This window comes from Centruroides vittatus, unplaced genomic scaffold, assembly GCF_030686945.1.
Source record: "Centruroides vittatus isolate TY-2023 unplaced genomic scaffold, ASM3068694v2 contig_774, whole genome shotgun sequence".
Classification (NCBI taxonomy): Eukaryota; Metazoa; Arthropoda; class Arachnida; order Scorpiones; family Buthidae; genus Centruroides; species Centruroides vittatus.
Window position 1 is genome coordinate 112,592 of NW_027122499.1, and position 19,158 is coordinate 131,749.

Genomic DNA, 19,158 nt, shown 5'->3' on the forward strand with positions numbered 1-19,158 from the left:
CTGTACATAGTTCTATTCTGCTGAATGGCACATTATATTCCTCATTAGATGGGGAGTGGAAGTTTAGATATTGTTTTTCAGTTTGGACTTTATAAGCCTGAAAATCCCTTGTATACATAATATTGCTGGATGAAGACGAAAATGTTTCACCCAACAAATCAGCAATACCTTTTATGTCACTGATTATTGTGCCATTACTTTCCAGCATGGACAGAGAGTGAGAAGCATATTTTCCATTGATTTTATGGATTTTATCCCAGACTGCTTTTGAGCTGGTGGAAGATGTTATGCTAGAAACATACTTCCTCCAAGAATCCCTTTGGCTTTGCCTTCTTATTTTTCTGGCATTAGCCTTTGCTTTCTTAAAAGCAACCAAATTGTTAGCAGTGGGGTATCTTCTGAAAATCCCCCATGCTTTCTTTTGCTTTTTAAATGCTGCCTCGCAATTCTGATCCCACCATGGTTTCGGATGTTTTGGATATCTGGTTGACGTTTTCCCCATTGTTTTTTCGGCTGCCTGAATAATACTGGAAGTGACAACTTCTACTGCATCATTGATATCAGCAGTATTGACCATTTCCTCAGTGACGTTAGCCAAAGAGGAAAATGCAGGCCAATCTGCCGTTTCAAGTTTCCAGCGTGGTGGACGGGCTGTTTCACAGCTTTCTCTGCCTCTGATATTTTAAAAATATTGGGAAGTGGTCACTGGAGAGTGGATTAGATCCAACCTCCCATGTAAACGCTGAAAACAGATTCGGGGTTGCTAATGATAGATCAATGGCAGTGAATGTTCTTGTTGGGGCGTGGAAGTATGTCACTTCTCCAGTATTAAATAAATATAGTTGGTGATTGCCTATGAATCTTTCAATGGCTCTGCCTCGACGGTTGATATCGTGACTGCCCCACATTAGATTGTGACCATTGAAATCACCAAGTAAAATGAAAGGAGTTGGCAGCTGTTCAACCAATGAATCCAATTCATCGTCATTGACTCTGACATCTGGTGGCAAGTATATGGAACAAACTGTGACAGTAACGCCCATAGATATTCTGACTGCCACAGCTTGCAGCTCTGTTGTTATTTGTACCGGAAAAGACGAAATGCGGTTTGAAACCAGTACAGTTACACCTCCACTGGCGCGGGTGTGGCTGTCGTCATCTTTTCGGTAAAGATCGAATCCTTTTAAAGAAATTCTTTCTCCAGGTTTTAGATGTGTTTCCTGGAGTGCCACGCAGAGAGATGAGGTAGAGTATGTCAGGTGTTTAACGTCAGAGAAGTTGTTGCGGAAACCACGACAGTTCCATTGGATTATTTTATAATCCATTATGTGTTTGAGGTAGCATTCTTTGCGAGGGTATCCCTCTTTAATTTAACAGGGGGTCTCTCTTTTGGAGGTGACTTTGGTTTTGTAACCTCCGAATTAGTCTCTTCATCAGAAAAGTCAGAGAACTCACTCATAGACTGAGTCTCCGACTTTTTAGCTGATTTAGAGAGGGCAACTTTTACTTTTTGCTTGTTAAGTGGGTTTTTATTGGCCTTTTTTGAACCCACATTTCTTGTTATTACCCCTGTTTTAGGTAGGGGTGTCTTGGTCTTCTTGCTCTCCTTTTCTGGTGTTTGGGTAGATGGCAGTATTAAACATTTCGCATGGCGGGTAAAGGATTCACTTGGAGAGACAGAGATATCTGTTTGAACCGCACAAGTGTTTGTGGATTTCAAGACAGCAGCATAGGTCTTCTGCTTCAGTGGTGCACTAGAAGTGACCATGCGGCGAGCCTCTGGGTATGGTAGGTTGTTAACTGTTTTCACTCGCTGGATCTCTTTCTCTCTCTGCCATGCAGGGCATTTTCGGGAGTAGGCAGGATGCGCATCCTTGCAGTTTACACAGCATGGGGTAGTTTTACATTCGGTACTCTCGTGACCTTCAGTCCCACACTGTGCACATACGCTTTTCCCGCGACAGGATGTTTGTGAGTGTCCAAACCGCTGGCATTTGAAACAACGCAGCGGGTTTGGGATATATGGACGAACTGAGCAACGTAGGTATCCTGCTGTAATGAAGGATGGCAATGTTGGCTTGTTGAAAGTAAGTATCAAGTGTTTGGTTGGTATCAACTTGCCATCTCTACGAATGGAAATGCGCCGAACAGCAACGACACCTTGATCTGAAAGACCGATCTGAATGTCTGATTCATCTTCAGACATCAGATCAATTTCAGATATCACACCACGTGATGAGTTTAGGCTTCCGTGTGGTGTGACAGTGACTTCCATTTCTCCCAGAGTCTTTGTTTGCAAAAGTTTTGCCGATTGTTGTGGGGAAGCTGTTTCCACCAGTAAATCTCCCGATCTTAATTTTTGTATTTTTTTCAATTGTCCAATAGTTGATTCAAACAATTTTTGAATCAAGAATGGAGATGCTTTAGATAGAGGTTTTTCTCCAGTCGCATGCACTATTAAGTAAGCAGGGTGGCTGGAGGTCTGGTCTTTGGTCACTTGTTTTGTGATTTTATGATCCATATTTAAAAATATATATTCAGCTCCTAGTGACCCCACCCACCATGGGGCCCAACAAGGGGATGCCGTCACATGAGAGGATCCCATAGACCGTCACACCAGGGTTTCCCAGGAGCTATACCCTCACAATGCAGTCAAGTAGAGCACATCTTGTCTGACATGTCCGCCCAATCTGCATCGATCAGTTGACTCCAAGCCGAGGTCAACAATGACTCAACGACCAGCCGATTGACTCAAACGGAGCCTGATTTGAGCCTCCCGTTTATCCGAAGCAGGGGCCAAAGCAGTGTGTTGGGGACGTTATGTTGCCCCTCAACTACCAGGATCCCCCTTTCCGGCATACGGGACACCACGCACGGCAAACACGTGGGTGGGCGTTCAGATCCCAGGGATGGTAAAGAAGAGATACTAAACCATCTCTGGGAGGTCCCCTCACCACGGACAGGAACCCACATCGAGTAGAACTATCCAACCCCAAACACATGCCTTGTTCTGATTCTCATCCTGTAGAATATTTTAACCTTTTTTTCACTTTTCCTTTACTTTTTCTTATGGTGACAGAAACAAATAGGTACGCCAAGCAACTCATAAATGGCATTTTTTAAAGTGGATTTCGATGATTCCGGCTTCGATTTAACAGTTCGAATGCTCTCGCGATGATGGGTCGTTAGAAATTTTCAATGTGTTCTCCCGGTCGCCAGTCGCTAATGGCGACTTTCAAAAAGCGGAATCGAAAGTCTCAGGCTTCCTACTTATGTTTTTTTTTTGGATCAGTATAACGAGGTTGTTAAATAATTGAGACTTCAGTCGTTCGTCCAACTCCCACGCTTGTATGGGTTGGAGTACTGCAGTTTCAGCAGCATCCACCCCTTCGTGTTTTATCTATATTTCAGAAGCTAGCACTTGTAGCCTAACCGCATAGGTTTGCACATCCTCATCGGGGCGTTGGAAGCAAGCATAAAATTTACTCAGCCAAACTGCAAAACATTCAATTAGATTTTCTTAAAATTTTATCATAGTCCTCTACTAGTTTATAATACGTCGATCTTTTCTAACGAATTTTCTTGCTATGCCTGTAAGTGTTAACTTAGCGACGGCTAGCATTTGCGTTTTGGTCCATTTTGATAATTTTGCAATATCAGCTAATTAGTCGAAAAAGTCTGCGATTTTCATGCCTTGTGTCTCGCCAGTGAAAGAGAGAAGTTTTGGGACAAGCGATTTCATTTCTCTGAGCCTAGTTTGTGGATTCTCACTTTCCATTTCGTGCTAATCACGAAAAACCTGTCTAATACGGACAAAACCTGCCTTTGACAGACACTGTCTTTGACGGACAAATCTGTCGAAAGCCTGGAAGTTGGCTTCATTTCACTTCTGTATACCAGTGTGAGATAAACAGGGTCAGGGGTTTGTCCTTGCTGACCACTTTGCAAAAGTTGGCAAAACTTGATCTCGTTGTCGTTTCGGATGGCTAGGAGGGCAAAAAAGTTAGTGCGGAGGTGCATCGGTAAGTCGACAGGCGTCTTGAATTGACAGGAGACAGGTTAAAAAATTTATTGAATAACTAGAATAACATACAAGGCGATTACAAACGATTCTACGATACTATGCGGTTATATGCAAGTAGATATAAAGCTCTACAAGTTCTAAAACAAACAGGTGGCTATGAGCTAAGCCTATTGCCGTTGCGGAAGTAAGAGTTTACAAAGGTCCTAACAAAATATTTATTGGTGTGATATTGGACGATATAATTCGATGAATGGCGGTCGACGACAATATGGAAGAGTTGGTCTGTATGGGTCTTACTTTCACAGACTTTCGTTACTGGACATAGGGACAGACACAAGGTGCAATAATAACTTCCTAAAATGGCCGAGCGCGCTAAGTTTCCGGTGGCGCCAGCTTTTTTATAGTGGGTTTAATGTGGGAAGCGGTTGATTGTTGACAATGACTTGCGAATTCTTGACAGCTAAGTGTCAACTTTCCCACCTAACTGTTGATAGTTACTGGAAACCCATGCTCTGTTTCTCCGCGAGGAGTTTTTTTCTATCGGCGATTGTTTACAAAATTTTTAAACGAAAAAATGAAAGTTTTCTTTTATTTACACAAATTTTTTTGCTAAAATCCGCGGTCTCACACTTTACATGATCAAGAGAAGATTGAAGCAGATAAACCCCGACAAAGACGAATTGTTTGGTAGATTATTTATCTACTTGTTTGGTGATTTCCGTCAGCTTCCTCCTGTTAAAGACATTCCTCTCTACTCGAGTGTTTTTTACGATGTAATGTCACAATGAGGCAGGACCTTGTTGGAACATTATATTACATTCCCATTTGATTCTTTTAAGAAGTTCGTTGAACTCAGTAATTCTTATAGACAAAATACCGCAGATAGGTTTTACACAGATGTCTTACAACATCTAGTTTCGGTTGATTTCTATGATATAGATCTGAACATATTGACGACAAGGAATCGAGCCTATTTATCCAGAGATGAACTTGATCAGTTCTAAACGGCAGTAGAGCTATATTCAACAAAAGAGCAAGTTAAACAAAGCAACGAAAACTACTTGCAGTCAACTGGATGCCCTCTTGCTTATATAGCATATAAAAACATTCCAGATATTTTCCCGCCTTCGTTTAAAGAACACTCAGCTCTTGGTTTCTCCAAGTATTACAATTTCAGTTAATGCCAGAATCATGCTGAGAGTCAACTTATGCGTGCAAGTTCTTAGTGGGATTCGATAGTTATCAGAGACCTTTCATCAAGGAAATCTGTTTCCAATAATTTTCATAGCACGCTCTTCGAACGATGGTAGTATATTGCGATTTTGTAGACAGTTTTTCCTTACCTTAGCCCACCCGATGACTACATATAAATCACAGGGATTAACTCTTCCAAAAATCAAAATAGATATGGGGGAAAAAGAGACAGATATCGGTCTTACGTATGTTACATTGAGTCCAATGAAAAGAATAACTGACTCAGTATTTTTAAAGAGTTACAATAAAGATCGCTACGAGTCAAACTGTAAGTTTAAGGCCAATAGTGATAGACAGAATTTCGTGAGACGTTGGCATAGCAATTAGTTAATGGCTTATTCTAAGCTTATATTTGTATTTTTAAATGATCTAATAGAAATCAAATATGATGTTCAGAACAAATGATTTTTTCTTTTCTCTTTTCCTTATAATCTCGAAAATAAAAGTGCGAGCAGCTTCGTTCCGACTACACGCTGATATAGCGTTACTTAACTAGCTATGTTGGTGCCATGTCTTTGTAAGCTGATGAGGGATTCTTGTACCCCAAATGCATCCTTACCCAAATTTAAAATGTAATATTAAAGACTAACTTTTTTGTAAAAGATTGCAGAAATCAACTAAACGCTGGTTAAGTAGATTCAGAGATGATACAAACTTCTTTTCTACAAACAAACAAGAGTTTATAATGCCATTTAAGCCACAGAAGCCAGGGCTTTGTTCAGTAATGCAGAATACTTGCTAGGTCCAGTATGCCGCAATGTTGAACTCATTTCTAACTACTGCGTGACTCTTCTCACCGCTAGAATTCTAGCTAGTTCAGTCAGCTATTTTTATCTGTGTTAACTTTTACTAGTGACTTCATTGTTTTTGCCTCATGGTACAATTTGCAAGATGGCTCCTTGTGTTTGGCTGAACGTATTTTATTATAACAATCGCAATGTTATTTTCTCATTTTAAATCATTAATGTGGTGGCTATAATTTGGGGCTATGGGAGGCGGAAGATACATCTCTACTGAGAGGGCGCTTTCGTAGCATTGGAGCACGATGTTTGCTTACCTTCCATGTAGAGCTTGTGAGACCTTTGTAGTTGACAATGAAGTTGTTATGTTGTTAATGGCTTACAGATATTTAAATTAAGAATTTATAGATTGTTATTTGTGAATACAGATATCCTAGCAAGCGAAAATCATGCAAAAATTAACTCATTCTAAAATGACTTTAAAATGTAAAATTATCATATGTCGGTATAAGAGATTCCGAATATATCATAACTGAAGATAACGGTCCATTTTGTCGATTACAGTTAACTCGCCTTTAGGGGCGTATGTATTAAGCAGATACATGGCGAATTTTTATTGAATTTCTCAAAAATAAATAATACATAAACATTCAAGTTTATTGAAAGAAATATTATTAACTTGGACCTTGTTTATTAAAAAATAAAAGTCACGTTTGAACACGAGAACGAAATTTTTATCACAAAGCTTGTCTTACTTCTCTTGATGATGGTCGTCTTAGAAATATCTGTCGATACTATCAAACTGGCGATACTATCTGTAACAAATTCCTTTATATTGAACAATGGGATGACATTACTGTCTTGGCGATTAATGTAGTTTTCGACTAAACCATGTATTAAGGTTCTTCAACCACTAGTTAAGACTCTTTTACTGTTTAGTTCATTTGATTTTATTATAAGTGATTTTTCTGAAACCAGTTCATATTAGCACTCACCAGCGTCTGAGTGATTAAAACCACTGAACACTTTATACCTTTATATTTAAGTGTAACTTTTTACGTTATAACACGTAAATATGGGCCAGTTTTCAATAGAATATTTTGCGGGAGGCATTTTCTCTTTACACGTGTCGACCGTAATCGAATAAAATTAAACCAAACGCGTCAATGTTACCTCGCTTCCTCTATTTAAAAGAACTTCCCGAATCATACAATAAAACAAGATATTTAATTTAAAAAAATATGAAAATTACATTGATGTTTCTTCACCATTTCTGTTAGAAAAATCGGGGAAAAATGAGGATTCGAACATTTTTGTTTTATTATTGTGTTACATTATCGTTTATTTTTCGTATTATTTGTTGTAAAGAATTTATAAAGAAAATGAAATATTATAAATATTTTAAATACCATTTGTATAATTAATTTTTTTACAATTTTTCAGAAACCTTTTTTTCATAATAAGAAGAGCGATATCGAATACTTGATACGAAGTATAGGCTATATACTACATAAGTACGAAATAATGAAGATAACTTGTATCAGCGATTCATTGTCTTTTATATTTCATAAATTGGGAAGAATTATTGCAAGACACCCCTTTTACTTTTTCATTCCACCTGTAATTCTATCGGTTTTACTTTCGGTGGGGTTACTTAAACTCATAACCATAGAAACTGTGGAATATCTAGTGCAGTCTGATAGCGGAGAAACCTTTAAAAATAAACAATTCGTTAACAAGATGTTTCCCATGAACACATCCGAATTCTACGATTTCATGAGAATGACAGATCGTCCACAAGCTCCAATGGTTTACATTAAAAATAAATACGGAAACAATTTAATACAAAAAGACAATTTACTCGAAATACAAATCTTGGATGAAATAATTAAGAACATAACGATTATTGTAGATGAAAAAGTAATAAATTATAGAAAAATATGTGGCGTAGTGAACGAGCAGTGCACGGAAAACCCAATAATAAATGTATTATCAGAGATGGACGATTTACTATCTGGAAAAAAGAAATTAAAATTTCCTGTTCAAATTGATCCTTTGACCTATAAATACGATTTGTGGGCACTTAACTTTGGTGGAGTAAAATATGATGTGGACGGATATGTGAAAAAAGTAGAATATATAAGACTCGTTTATCCTGTTGATGAATCGAATTTTTCTAAAAGGCACTGGATTTGTGAATGGCAGAAAGCGTTTTTGCGGAATGTCAAGCAATTGGACTTTCATTCGATTGAGATATATCCGTGTCCTTTCTTAACTTCTGTATTAGACGTGAAAAATTTTGCTGATGAAATTACACCGTTGATGAGTGTCGCTGTTATCGTTGTAACATTTTTCTGTATAATAACGTATACCACAAACAGTTGGATAAAGAGTAAACCGTGGATGGGAATTGCTGCAGTTGTGTCTGCTGGATTAGCAGTGGTTTCTTCTTTCGGTTTGATGGGTGCGTGTGGAATTGAAAATGTCAACTCTAATATCATGTTGCCGTTTCTAATTTTCGGTAAGTTTAAAAGCTGAAGTGTAGATTAATATAAAATGTTTGTTTGTAAATTTTCAGAAATACCAGAGAAAATTACAGTATAAAAAGTTTGTATAATACTGTAATTTCATGAATTTTGCTTATTTACATGTGTCAAAATGATTTGTTTTTTACTTAGTCCTTTGCGGTATTTTTACTTCTCGATCACTTCGAATAACGTAAGTCTGTTTTATTTCTCTACACTGACAAAACAAATATATAGTTGATAGTCAAAAACAAAACATAAACTTTCTTTCGTTTCCTGCCACTAAATAATTAAAGATAGGCTCGAATTTTTATTTCTATTTTTATTATTACTACTGTGTCTGACATTATTATCGAATATTAAAACTACTACAAATGATACTGACAAATAGCGGTGGAAGATGTATTTTGTTATATTACTTGGAACACTTATTAAGAAAAGTGACACAACACGAGAAACAATACAGAAACCTATTTTTCACGCGAATATAGCGAAATTAAAAACTTTTCTGCAAAACGCGTGCAACATTTATCTAGTTAATTTCGGAAACATTTTTTGAGTTATAATTTTAATTTATGCTTGTGCTATCAGTCATCTTTTACGCTTATACATTCGTGCGGATTTAAATATCCGATGCTTATTCAAAGCAGAATAAAATTTTAATATCGACGCTTATTTGATGAAAGTCAGTGTTTTTTAAAATATATAGCATTAGATCTTATGAAGTGCGATCGATGATGCGAGGAAATATCGCTGTATTTGAAAAACATAGTAAAATTGTATTTCATTCGTCTTGAGAACGTTTCATTATCTCGCGCCATTATTGTCGAAACGAAGTGACGACTAACACTTGACTTCAAGCATTCCTTGTCAATATTATAACTTTAGAACGAGTGGTCCGGTCTTGATTAAATTTTCTAGGACGACTCATCATCTCTCACCGATGAAAGGATTAAAATTTTAACTCTTAAAAATGATCCATTTTTAAAGGACTGGAGATAAGCAGAAAGTCAGGGGAAAACCTCGCTGACCACTTACGCTGCACGGGTTGGTAAAACCCGACGTCGTTGTCGTAAGATGGCTAGGAGGGCAAAAGTGAGTGGTGAGGTGCGTCAGTAAGTCGACAGGCGTCTTTACTTTGACAGGAGACAGGTTTGACAAATAACAATAACGGTTTATTAACTAACCAAAGCGAACATACACTAAAGATACACATAAAATAAAGGTATACAGATAATTACTGCTAAAATGCGGATAAAATATCCCTATAGCTAACCGCGATCTAACCAATAAAGCGGTCACGTGCCTAACTTTTAGTGGGAGAGAATTTACAAAGTTGATACCTCAATATGTGGTCCGATGACCGTATGCGACGACCTCCTGGACTATGGAAGCTGGAAACAGTCTTATGTCCGGGACTGGAGACACTGGATTCAGACCTTCCTGGACGATCGCCCTCTTTTCAGAGTTGATCAGGTTTTTATACAATCGTTGTTGGCATTGAGCCAGTCTATTATTCAATGTTCGATGACTACTTTGCTGACTTGCGATGACTGGGACTTCTGTTTTCTCTTTCTGATCGGATGTGTAATCAACATCCGATTGATTTCTTATCGAACTTTCGGGTCATGAACCCCCTTTAAACTCTCGAATTTATGCCCTCAAAACCTGCGAGCTCACATAGGGGTTAAAACGAAGATCGCGTTTTGATTCAGTATGGATCATTTTTTAGAGTTTAAATTTTAAACATTTCATCCCTGAGCGATGTTCAGTCGTCCTACAAAATTTCATCAAAATCGGATAACTCTTTCTAGAGTTATAAAGTTGTCAAAGAATTCATGAAGTCAAGTTTTAGTCGCTTCCTGCACGCACGTGTAGAAGCGTCATCTAGTGGTTAGAAAATATAACAAGCATTGAAACGGTAATTTTAAAAAGTAAATGTTATCGCTAACTAAATACACAACAACAAATATAAAGAATCTTTATAGAATAATAAGTTTTAAAATGTTTTCTTTTAAAACGTAGAGCAGCAGCGATCAATATTATCGATCCATTTTACCTTCGTCTTTCTATCGTTAGTACGAAATTTCGATCTCTAAATGGGGAAGTTGCACAGAGATTCCAAATTGAGATGAAGTCGCTCAAATTCATCATCATCGATGAAATGTCAATGATTAGTGCAAGAATGCTTTACATGATCGAGAGAAGATTGAGGGAGATAAACCCCGAGAAAGACGAGCCGTTTGAGAGATTCTTTATCTATTTGTTTGGTGATTTTCGTCAGCTTCCTCCTGTTAAAAATAGTTTTCTCTAGTCGAGTGTTCTTTACAATGTAATGTCCCAACAAGGTAGGGATCTTGTTGGAACATTCTCATTTAATTCTTTTCAGAAGTTCATTGAACTTAGTAATTCTCATAGACAAAATAGCGCAGATAGTTTCTTCACAGATGTTTTACAACATCTAGCTTTGGGTGATTTCTTTGATACAGATCTGGACACTCTGACGACAAGAAATCGAGCCTATTTATCCAGAGATGAACTTGATCAGTTCCAAACAACTATATCGAACACAAGAGCAAGTTAAACAAAGGAACGAAGACTACTTGCAGTCAACTAGATGCCGTCTTGCTTATATAACATCTGAAAACATTCCAGATATTTTCCCGCTGTCGTTTAAAGAACGCTCAGCTCTTGGTTTCTCCAAGTATTACAATTTCAGTTAATGCCAGAATCATGCTGAGAGTCAACTTATAGGTGCAAGGAGGTTTCGTCAATGGTTCACTAGGATCTATACGCTATATTATATATGCTCTTAATGCTCGCCCTCCACCTTTTCCTCTGTTTATTTAAGTGGAATTCGATAGTTATCAGGGACCTTTCATCTATGGTTACCTTTTTCCAATAATCTCCATAACACGCTCTTCGAACGATGACAGTATATTGCAATCTTGTAGACACTTTCCTCTTACCTTAGCATACTCAATGACTACATATAATTCACAGAGATTAACTCTTCCAAAAATCAAAATAGATATAGGGAAAAAAAAACAGCTATCGGTCTTACCTATGTTACATTGAGTCGAGTGAAAGAAAATAACTGACTCAGTATTTTTAAAGAGTTACAATTAAGATCGCTACGAGTCAAACTGTAAGTCCAAAGCCAATAGTAATAGACAGAATTTCGTGAGACGTTTGCATTGCAATTAATTAATGGCTTATTCTGAGCTTATATTTGTACCTTTAAATCATCCAATACCAATCAAATATATTATTGAAAATAAATGATTTTTTCTTTCTTTTTTTTCTCATAATCTAGAAAATAAAGGTGCGAGCAGCTTCGTTCCGCTACACGCTGATACAGTGTTACTTAACTAGTTTAATTTCTTGACTATAAAAACTAAAACCTACACGATCCACCGAAGACATCAAAAACTTCCTTTGGATATGAAAAAAAATTATTTCAGTCAAAAGAACTTATACAAAATATTCATCGGAGATTTCACGATAGGAGAAATAAGCGAAATTGTAAAATATTTCTGAAATTACTTTCAAACATATAAACAATTTTTATATAGTTTTGACAGTAGTGTAGCTATTTCTGAACAAACGTTTCATTTTGCAATACTTTATACAATTTGGGAAACATTAAAACTATTTGTTTTATATCATTTATAGCTACAGAGATTGACGACGCTTTCGTGATAGTAGCAAATTGGAGAGTTACAGATGTTGAAGAAAGCGTGGAGGCACGAATGGAGAAAACTTATTCCAAATCTGCAGTTTCTATCACCATAACAACGTTAACAAATATTTTATCTTTCTGCATAGCGATGACTGCAGAATTTCCTGGTGTGAGAATCTTCTGTTATTACGCTACAACTTGCGTGTGCTTTACTTATTTGTATCAGATTACGTTTTTTGGATCGTGCTTGGCACTCAGTGGATACAGAGAGGAACGCGGTCTTAATGCGTTTACCTTTAAAGTTACAAAAGGTGAGGCATTTTTATGTTCTTCAGCATAAAATTTATAAAAACTCTCGAACTTCCGTATTGCAGTTTGCATAATATATCCTAGAATTAAGCTTGAGTTCATATTATATCAGCTTAATTCTCAGTCGATTAGATTAACATTAAGTTCTTCTAGCCGGATTTTGGAAGATATAACCTAAAATATCAAAATAAAACAACATTTTTCATTAAAAATACATTTAAATTTTTTCTTCTAAATTTATTAATTATAACAAAACGATTAATTAGAATAAAAAATTACAGGTATTCTTCTATGATGTATCAACAAAATATATTGTTATGAAATTCGCCACCTTTTCATAGGTTTTAACTAAAGAAATAACTTTCAAATTCAAATTTCTGTTACATTTAAAAACCTATATATTTTTGCTATCAATAGAAAGTTTAATTTACATGTTATTTTATTTACAGAAAGCTCCAACGAGCACGATTTAGAAGAGAAAAACGAATTCGCTTTTATGGAGTTTTTCAGAGATTACGTCGCCGAAATTCTTTCTCGTCCTTTTGTCAAACTGACCGTTATTTTATTGTATATAATTAATCTTTCAATAGGTATTTGGGGAGTAACATTTTTGCAAGAAGGCATCGAATTCTCTACATTTTATCCAAAACACTCGAAAGTAGCAAAAGCATATCAAATATATTACCACTACTTTACGGAGTTTGCATATCCTGTTCAGATTGTCATCAACACAACATTAGATTATTCCCAGCTAGAAGTTCAGAAATCGATCGAAAATTTAATGGTGAAATTCCATTCTCACCCAAATGTCGTTGGCAAGGAATTCGAAGTTTCCTGGTTAAAATATTACAAAGAATTTCAGAATCATCCGGTATCAAAATTTTCTATGAGTGGTTTTGATATGACACAAAAACAAGATTTCATTGATGGCCTTCTCCGTGTGTTTTTCAGACTTAAAGCAGCCAAACAATTCTCCACTGACGTAAATTTTAATAACAATTACACAGATATTATCCGAAGTCGTTTTTTTGTTGTAACGAAAAATATGTTTGATAAAGATATTGAACGTATCGTATTGACTGACCTGAGGAAAATAGCAAAAGAATCTGATTTACCAATTATTGTCCATTCTTTTTTTTTTCCTTTAGGAGAACAAATTGTTATTACCAAACAAATTACTCTTCAGTTATTCTGGATAACATCTCTGTTAGTATTCATTGTTTTTGTTTTATTTGTTCCGCACGTTCTTTCCGCAATAGTTGTTGCATTCTCGGTTGTTTCAATAATTGTCGAAACCATTGGATTCATGTCTATCTGGAGTGTAAATCTTGACGTTTTTTCCATGACGGTTGTAATACTTTGTAACGGATTTTGTATAAATTATCCGGCTCACATATGTTATGCGTTTCTGACTTCTTCACACGCTGGAGCCAAAGATAGGCTAAAAGAATCTCTTTATCTCGTTGGTTTTCCTATATTTCAAGGTTCGATGTCTGCAATTCTCGTAGTACTAGTATTTCTATATATCAATATGTACATTTACACAACATTCGTAAAAATCGTTACTGTTATATCTTTAGAAACGTTGTTTCACGCTGTTCTTTTCATTCCTGTACTTCTTAGTATAGTGGCTTTTGCATTTAAGAAGAAAAGTGAAACAAATTTTGCTGAGACAGAATACGATGTTATTCGTAGTACTGAGAGTCAGAAGTGAAAATATGAATATGTATTGTTATAAATTTTAAGTAATATAAAAAAAGTATGGGTGATGTTTTTATTATGAAAGTCTATGGGAAGTTTTGAATAATGCGCATGGAAATGTGGAATCCAGTGAAGTTGCAGAAAGATATTATATACTTTATTTCATTTTGCCATTTATATCAATATGCATATATATATATATGCTAATATAATAATATATGCTATTTCTAATATATATATATATATATTAGAAAGTTATATAAGACCTGTATATATATATATAGTCTATATATGTTACTGCTAAAGCTCGAAAGCCGTTAATGTGTACATTACTTAGCTAATCTCCAGATTAATTAGGATGATCCGTTAAAGTTTCAAAAATTGTTCCATTTTTCAAATTACTTAGATAATGTGCTGATGATTTAGGTAATCTGACTGTTACCTACTAGGCACTCGGTAAAGTAAAAATAAGATCTTTGCTGGAACAGAAGCAACGTTTCTGTACTCTTAAATTAACATGATGTTATTTTTTTAATTTTAGATTTCTAAAGAATGAAATTAATACAATTAACAAATCAGTTGATAGGATTAATTGTCAATCAATTAAAAAACTGTAATACAAAAAATAAAACGGTTTAAATTATTATTACAATTAGGGAAATGAATTCACAAAACATATGATAAAATTGTGCTTACTTATTAGTGCAATAGGTGACACTTTAAGTTACATAGCAATTTGTTTCTGCGACAAGCACACTTATTTGTGGTACTGTACATTTAGATTTGCAGTCACCTTTTCTGAAGCCCTGCCCAGTACCGAAGTATTGTTTTCTTTCTGTTTGACGTAAAGAAAGTTTTACAGCAGGGACATCTTCTTTCGTTAAAAATGTCTCTTTACAAACACTGAATTCAGATTTTGCATACAATTGCTTTAAAATACCCGTTTTAGTACCAACATTATAAAAGCCATCCTTTGTTTTACTAAGAACCACAGCTAAAATTGAGCAAGCATCACTTTTTGCTTTGTCTTCTTCGCGAAGTAGTAGGGAAGGAAATGAGAGATAAATAATTTTTAACTTTAAAGATACGATAGTAGTTAATGTGCAGATTTTCTAGGTAATATCCGAAAAACTCTCGATTCCGCACGTTAACGGATTAACCTAGTTAATCTGGAGATTAGCTAGGTAATGTACACTTTAAAAGCATTCGAGATTTAGTAAGTAACATATATAATTTATATATATACATAAGACCTATATATATATTTATATTAGAAAGGTATTACTACTTTTAACGTTTTCTGTATTGTAATTTAATAATAAGAAATGGGATTGTACATGAGAAGTAAGTAAATGTTTTACTTTCTCCTAAAGTGTGATATAAACAGTTATATATACAGTAGAACTACGTTCATCGAACAACACTAATTTTCAATGCTTTAAAGTTCGAGTTTTGAAGCGAATTTAATAGAAATTCGCTTCAAAAATCAAAGTTCGAACGATGCTTTAATGTTCGTGCAATCGAATCGTAAACGCACTTAATTGTGTGCCGATTCGTCCTCTCCTCTCCCGTTACTCTTGTAGGTTTTAGTGCTTTGTTTTACGTAATATCTGATATTTTTTGATAATAACATAAGAAGAATGTCGTAATTTAAAAACAGTAATGAATTGTTTTACTTATGTCTCGATTATATAAAGAATAACGCGTTTTAAGATTGTTATTCCAAAGCTTTTTCAAAATTGAAAGGGAGTCAACTTATCAAAGAGATTAAAGGAAAGAAACAACTGCTATAATTGATATTTATTTCTGAAATAAATATTGATTATTGAAATGGTTAAATGAAATAAATAATAGAAAGTTGTGGTTGAATCAAAGTAGCTCAGTAATATTCAAAATAAAACTTTAAAAACTGTTTGCCAAAATTAAGTTTAGAAAAATGGTTGATAGAATTTGACTTTTATAATAGAAGAATAGTCTCAGAATTCGTTAATTTATTTAAAAAATTAATTGGACAATATTTAAACTACTGATCAAAAATAATACTCATTTATCATCAAGATATGAAATTTGTATTCAATTTAATTGTAGCTTAAACGATGACTCGTTACGGTTAATTCAAATTGTTTAAGAAATATTAAACGTCAATTTGTATGATCATCTCGTAATCATTAAAATTCCAAAAGAAATTAGGACCAATGGCAACACCGGTCTCAAAATAGACGAGAATTTGTTTACCTTTTCTGATAAAGAAACGCAGAATTAACGTTACTTTTTCAGAAAAAAGTTTAAAAAATATTATTATTGATGTTATAATAAACAAGAGATATCGTTAACTAAATACTTATAATCAATTTTGGGAATACGGAAATACTATAGTTCTGGGAAATGATGTTATTGATGATTTGCACTTCAATATTGTTGGAATATGGTTAATGTTTGTAACCACAAACATAGATGTTACATAGATATTAGACCACAAACATAGATAATACATTTAGACAATAGATATTAACACAATGGATACAATAGATACAATAGATACAATACAATATATATAGATACAATACAATAGATATTAACACAATTAATACAATAGATATTAACCACAAACATAGATATTACATTTGACTATTTAATAAAAATACGTAACAGAGACTAAAAATGATATAGATATAGATACAATACAATACAATAGATATTAACACAATTAATACAATAGATATTAACCACAAACATAGATATTACATTTGACTATTTAATAAAAATACGTAACAGAGACTAAAAATGTCTTCACTTTTCGCTATGTCCAATCACCAGAAAGAATTATCTTCCACTGCAGAGACGACCTTTCTTTAGATGTTACGTATTTTTATTGAATTGTAAATTCGTCAGCCGTTTCATTACAAAAGAAATATATTTTATTATAATTTAAAATTTTTTATGTTCAATTGTTAAGTATATTACAATATGTTTAGCATAACGTCATGTATGAATTTGATTTGGCTTTATGGTATTGTTGGAATGTTAAATAATGTAAACAAATACATTATATAAAATATGTGTCTATCATATTTTGAATTATTTGAATTAATAAATAGTATTTCTGCAAATAAGCAGACTTATATTATTTTTACATGTATTTTTGTATTCGCGTGCACCTTCAGTTTGACATATTACGCAAACAATTAAATTGAATTGTGGTCTATCTCGAACTAAATAATTTCCTACAATTTCTTTAGAAAGCGGTTTTAGTATAGTAAATAAAATAAATAATTACTTACAGTTTAAAAGCCCTATCGTTGGTATTCTTATATTCATATAAAAAGATGATCTTGAAGAAAAACGTTATGTAAGGTTTCGTAGTATTTTCTGGGATAAAAAAACTGAGCTTCGCTGAGTAGGTTGTACTGTTTCGATTTGACACGTTAACTCAAATGTGGCACGTGAACACTTTTTTTTCGTATCTGTTTACAAACAACATTACATAACAAAGGAATAGAATTGATTGCTGGTTTATTATGATATCACTTCACAATAATTTAATCAAAATAATAGAAATAAAACAAAAATAGAAATTAATTTAACAATGTTGTGTACAATATAGATTTTCCAAAGTAGTACTCTACAAATGTAAATGTATTTTTATTAAACAATTTAATGAATTGCTTATATATTATTATAAGAGACAGTCATTTAAAATTTTTTAAACCTTAATGCTTTAACAGTTTAAACACAAATGACACAAAGCTAAAAAATAGCAAACTTACAGAGGCTGATATTTGAAAAATATATTAATTATGAAATGCTGAAAAAAGTTTAAAAAAAATAACTACAATAATTAATTAATCATTTTAAACTTCCGTAGCTAATGTAACCAATTCTAACAAACGATTATTTATTGTGATATTATCACAATGCCGGGCTGCAATTTTTTCATCACATTGATTTCAATTTTTTAGTGGTGTTTTGCCTCTGCGCATCATTCTTTTTCTATTAGAAATAGCGTCATGCCACTTACTTTCTATCTCTTTTTAGGGAAGATTTTGGATTGAAGTAATGTGGCTTATGGTTCATATTGGAAGCTTGTATATAGTTAACTTAGGCCTCTTGCCTTTCACTCGTTTCTCTACTACCACATAAAAGCAATTATTAACGCATTTTATAAGATTTTTTGGTTAATTTTACCTATGTTTCCATGATGGCGGCTCGTCTCTGATTCCAGCAAATAGAAGAAGGGAAACAGTGGGGACGCAAGTTCTAACCTAAGCTAACTTATTTTTAATAAATTACCATAATTATTACCAACAAAATTATTCGAATAGCTTAGGTTAGGTTAGAACGTGCGTCCCCACTGTTTCCTTGCTGGAATCAAAGGAGCCGCCATCTTGGAACCATAGGTAACATTAAACGATTTGATTTTTTATACAAGTCATAAGATGTCTTTCGGACGTTAAGGTTAGCAACTTCGTTTACGTCTGGGGCCATCAACGTATCTAAATCGAAACAGTTTTGAAGTATTAGTAGTAAACCAATAATTAGCCGACGTTGACCATCCTTTCTATTGAGAAAAGGTCAACGACTACTTTTGTCGAATTAGTTCAACTCTCTTCTGCAACAAAGCCTTCTTTTTATCAAATCATCGGTATGGAGGTAGTCAAATAGAAAAATTACAAAATATAAGCTTTCAGAAAGCACAAAATATGTTTTGAGAGGATTTCGAAAATGCCAAGTTGAAATGTTTCGTCAGTTTTTTTCGCAAAATTTCATTTGTTGGCTGATTACCATTTGATATTTTGTTTCCAATAGTAGTTTTTTAGAATTAACATTAGGAAAAAATTTACATTGAAAGATTTAAGATATCATATTTTTAATTGGTGTCTACTTTACTAGTGAAATATTGCCATTTTGTACCGTCCAAATATC

At 34.2% G+C, this 19,158-nt stretch overlaps 2 protein-coding genes across 2 annotated transcripts; one reads left to right on the plus strand and one right to left on the minus strand.

The window, feature by feature from the left end:
* Positions 1-1,253: 1,253 nt before the first annotated feature.
* Positions 1,254-2,521, minus strand: LOC136981581 (uncharacterized). Its single transcript, XM_067277900.1, has one exon. It carries the CDS (start codon positions 2,519-2,521, stop codon positions 1,325-1,327), a length of 1,197 nt encoding a protein of 398 aa, XP_067134001.1. The 3' UTR covers positions 1,254-1,324.
* Positions 2,522-7,542: 5,021 nt separating this feature from the next.
* Positions 7,543-13,516, plus strand: LOC136981582 (patched domain-containing protein 3-like; the record flags this gene model as incomplete). The annotated part of the gene is made up of 3 exons (XM_067277901.1): positions 7,543-8,539; positions 12,219-12,536; positions 12,984-13,516. Coding segments are annotated over exons 1-3 (1,848 nt in total), but the record flags the coding sequence as incomplete, so codon positions are not given.
* Between the last annotated feature and the right edge of the window lie 5,642 nt (positions 13,517-19,158).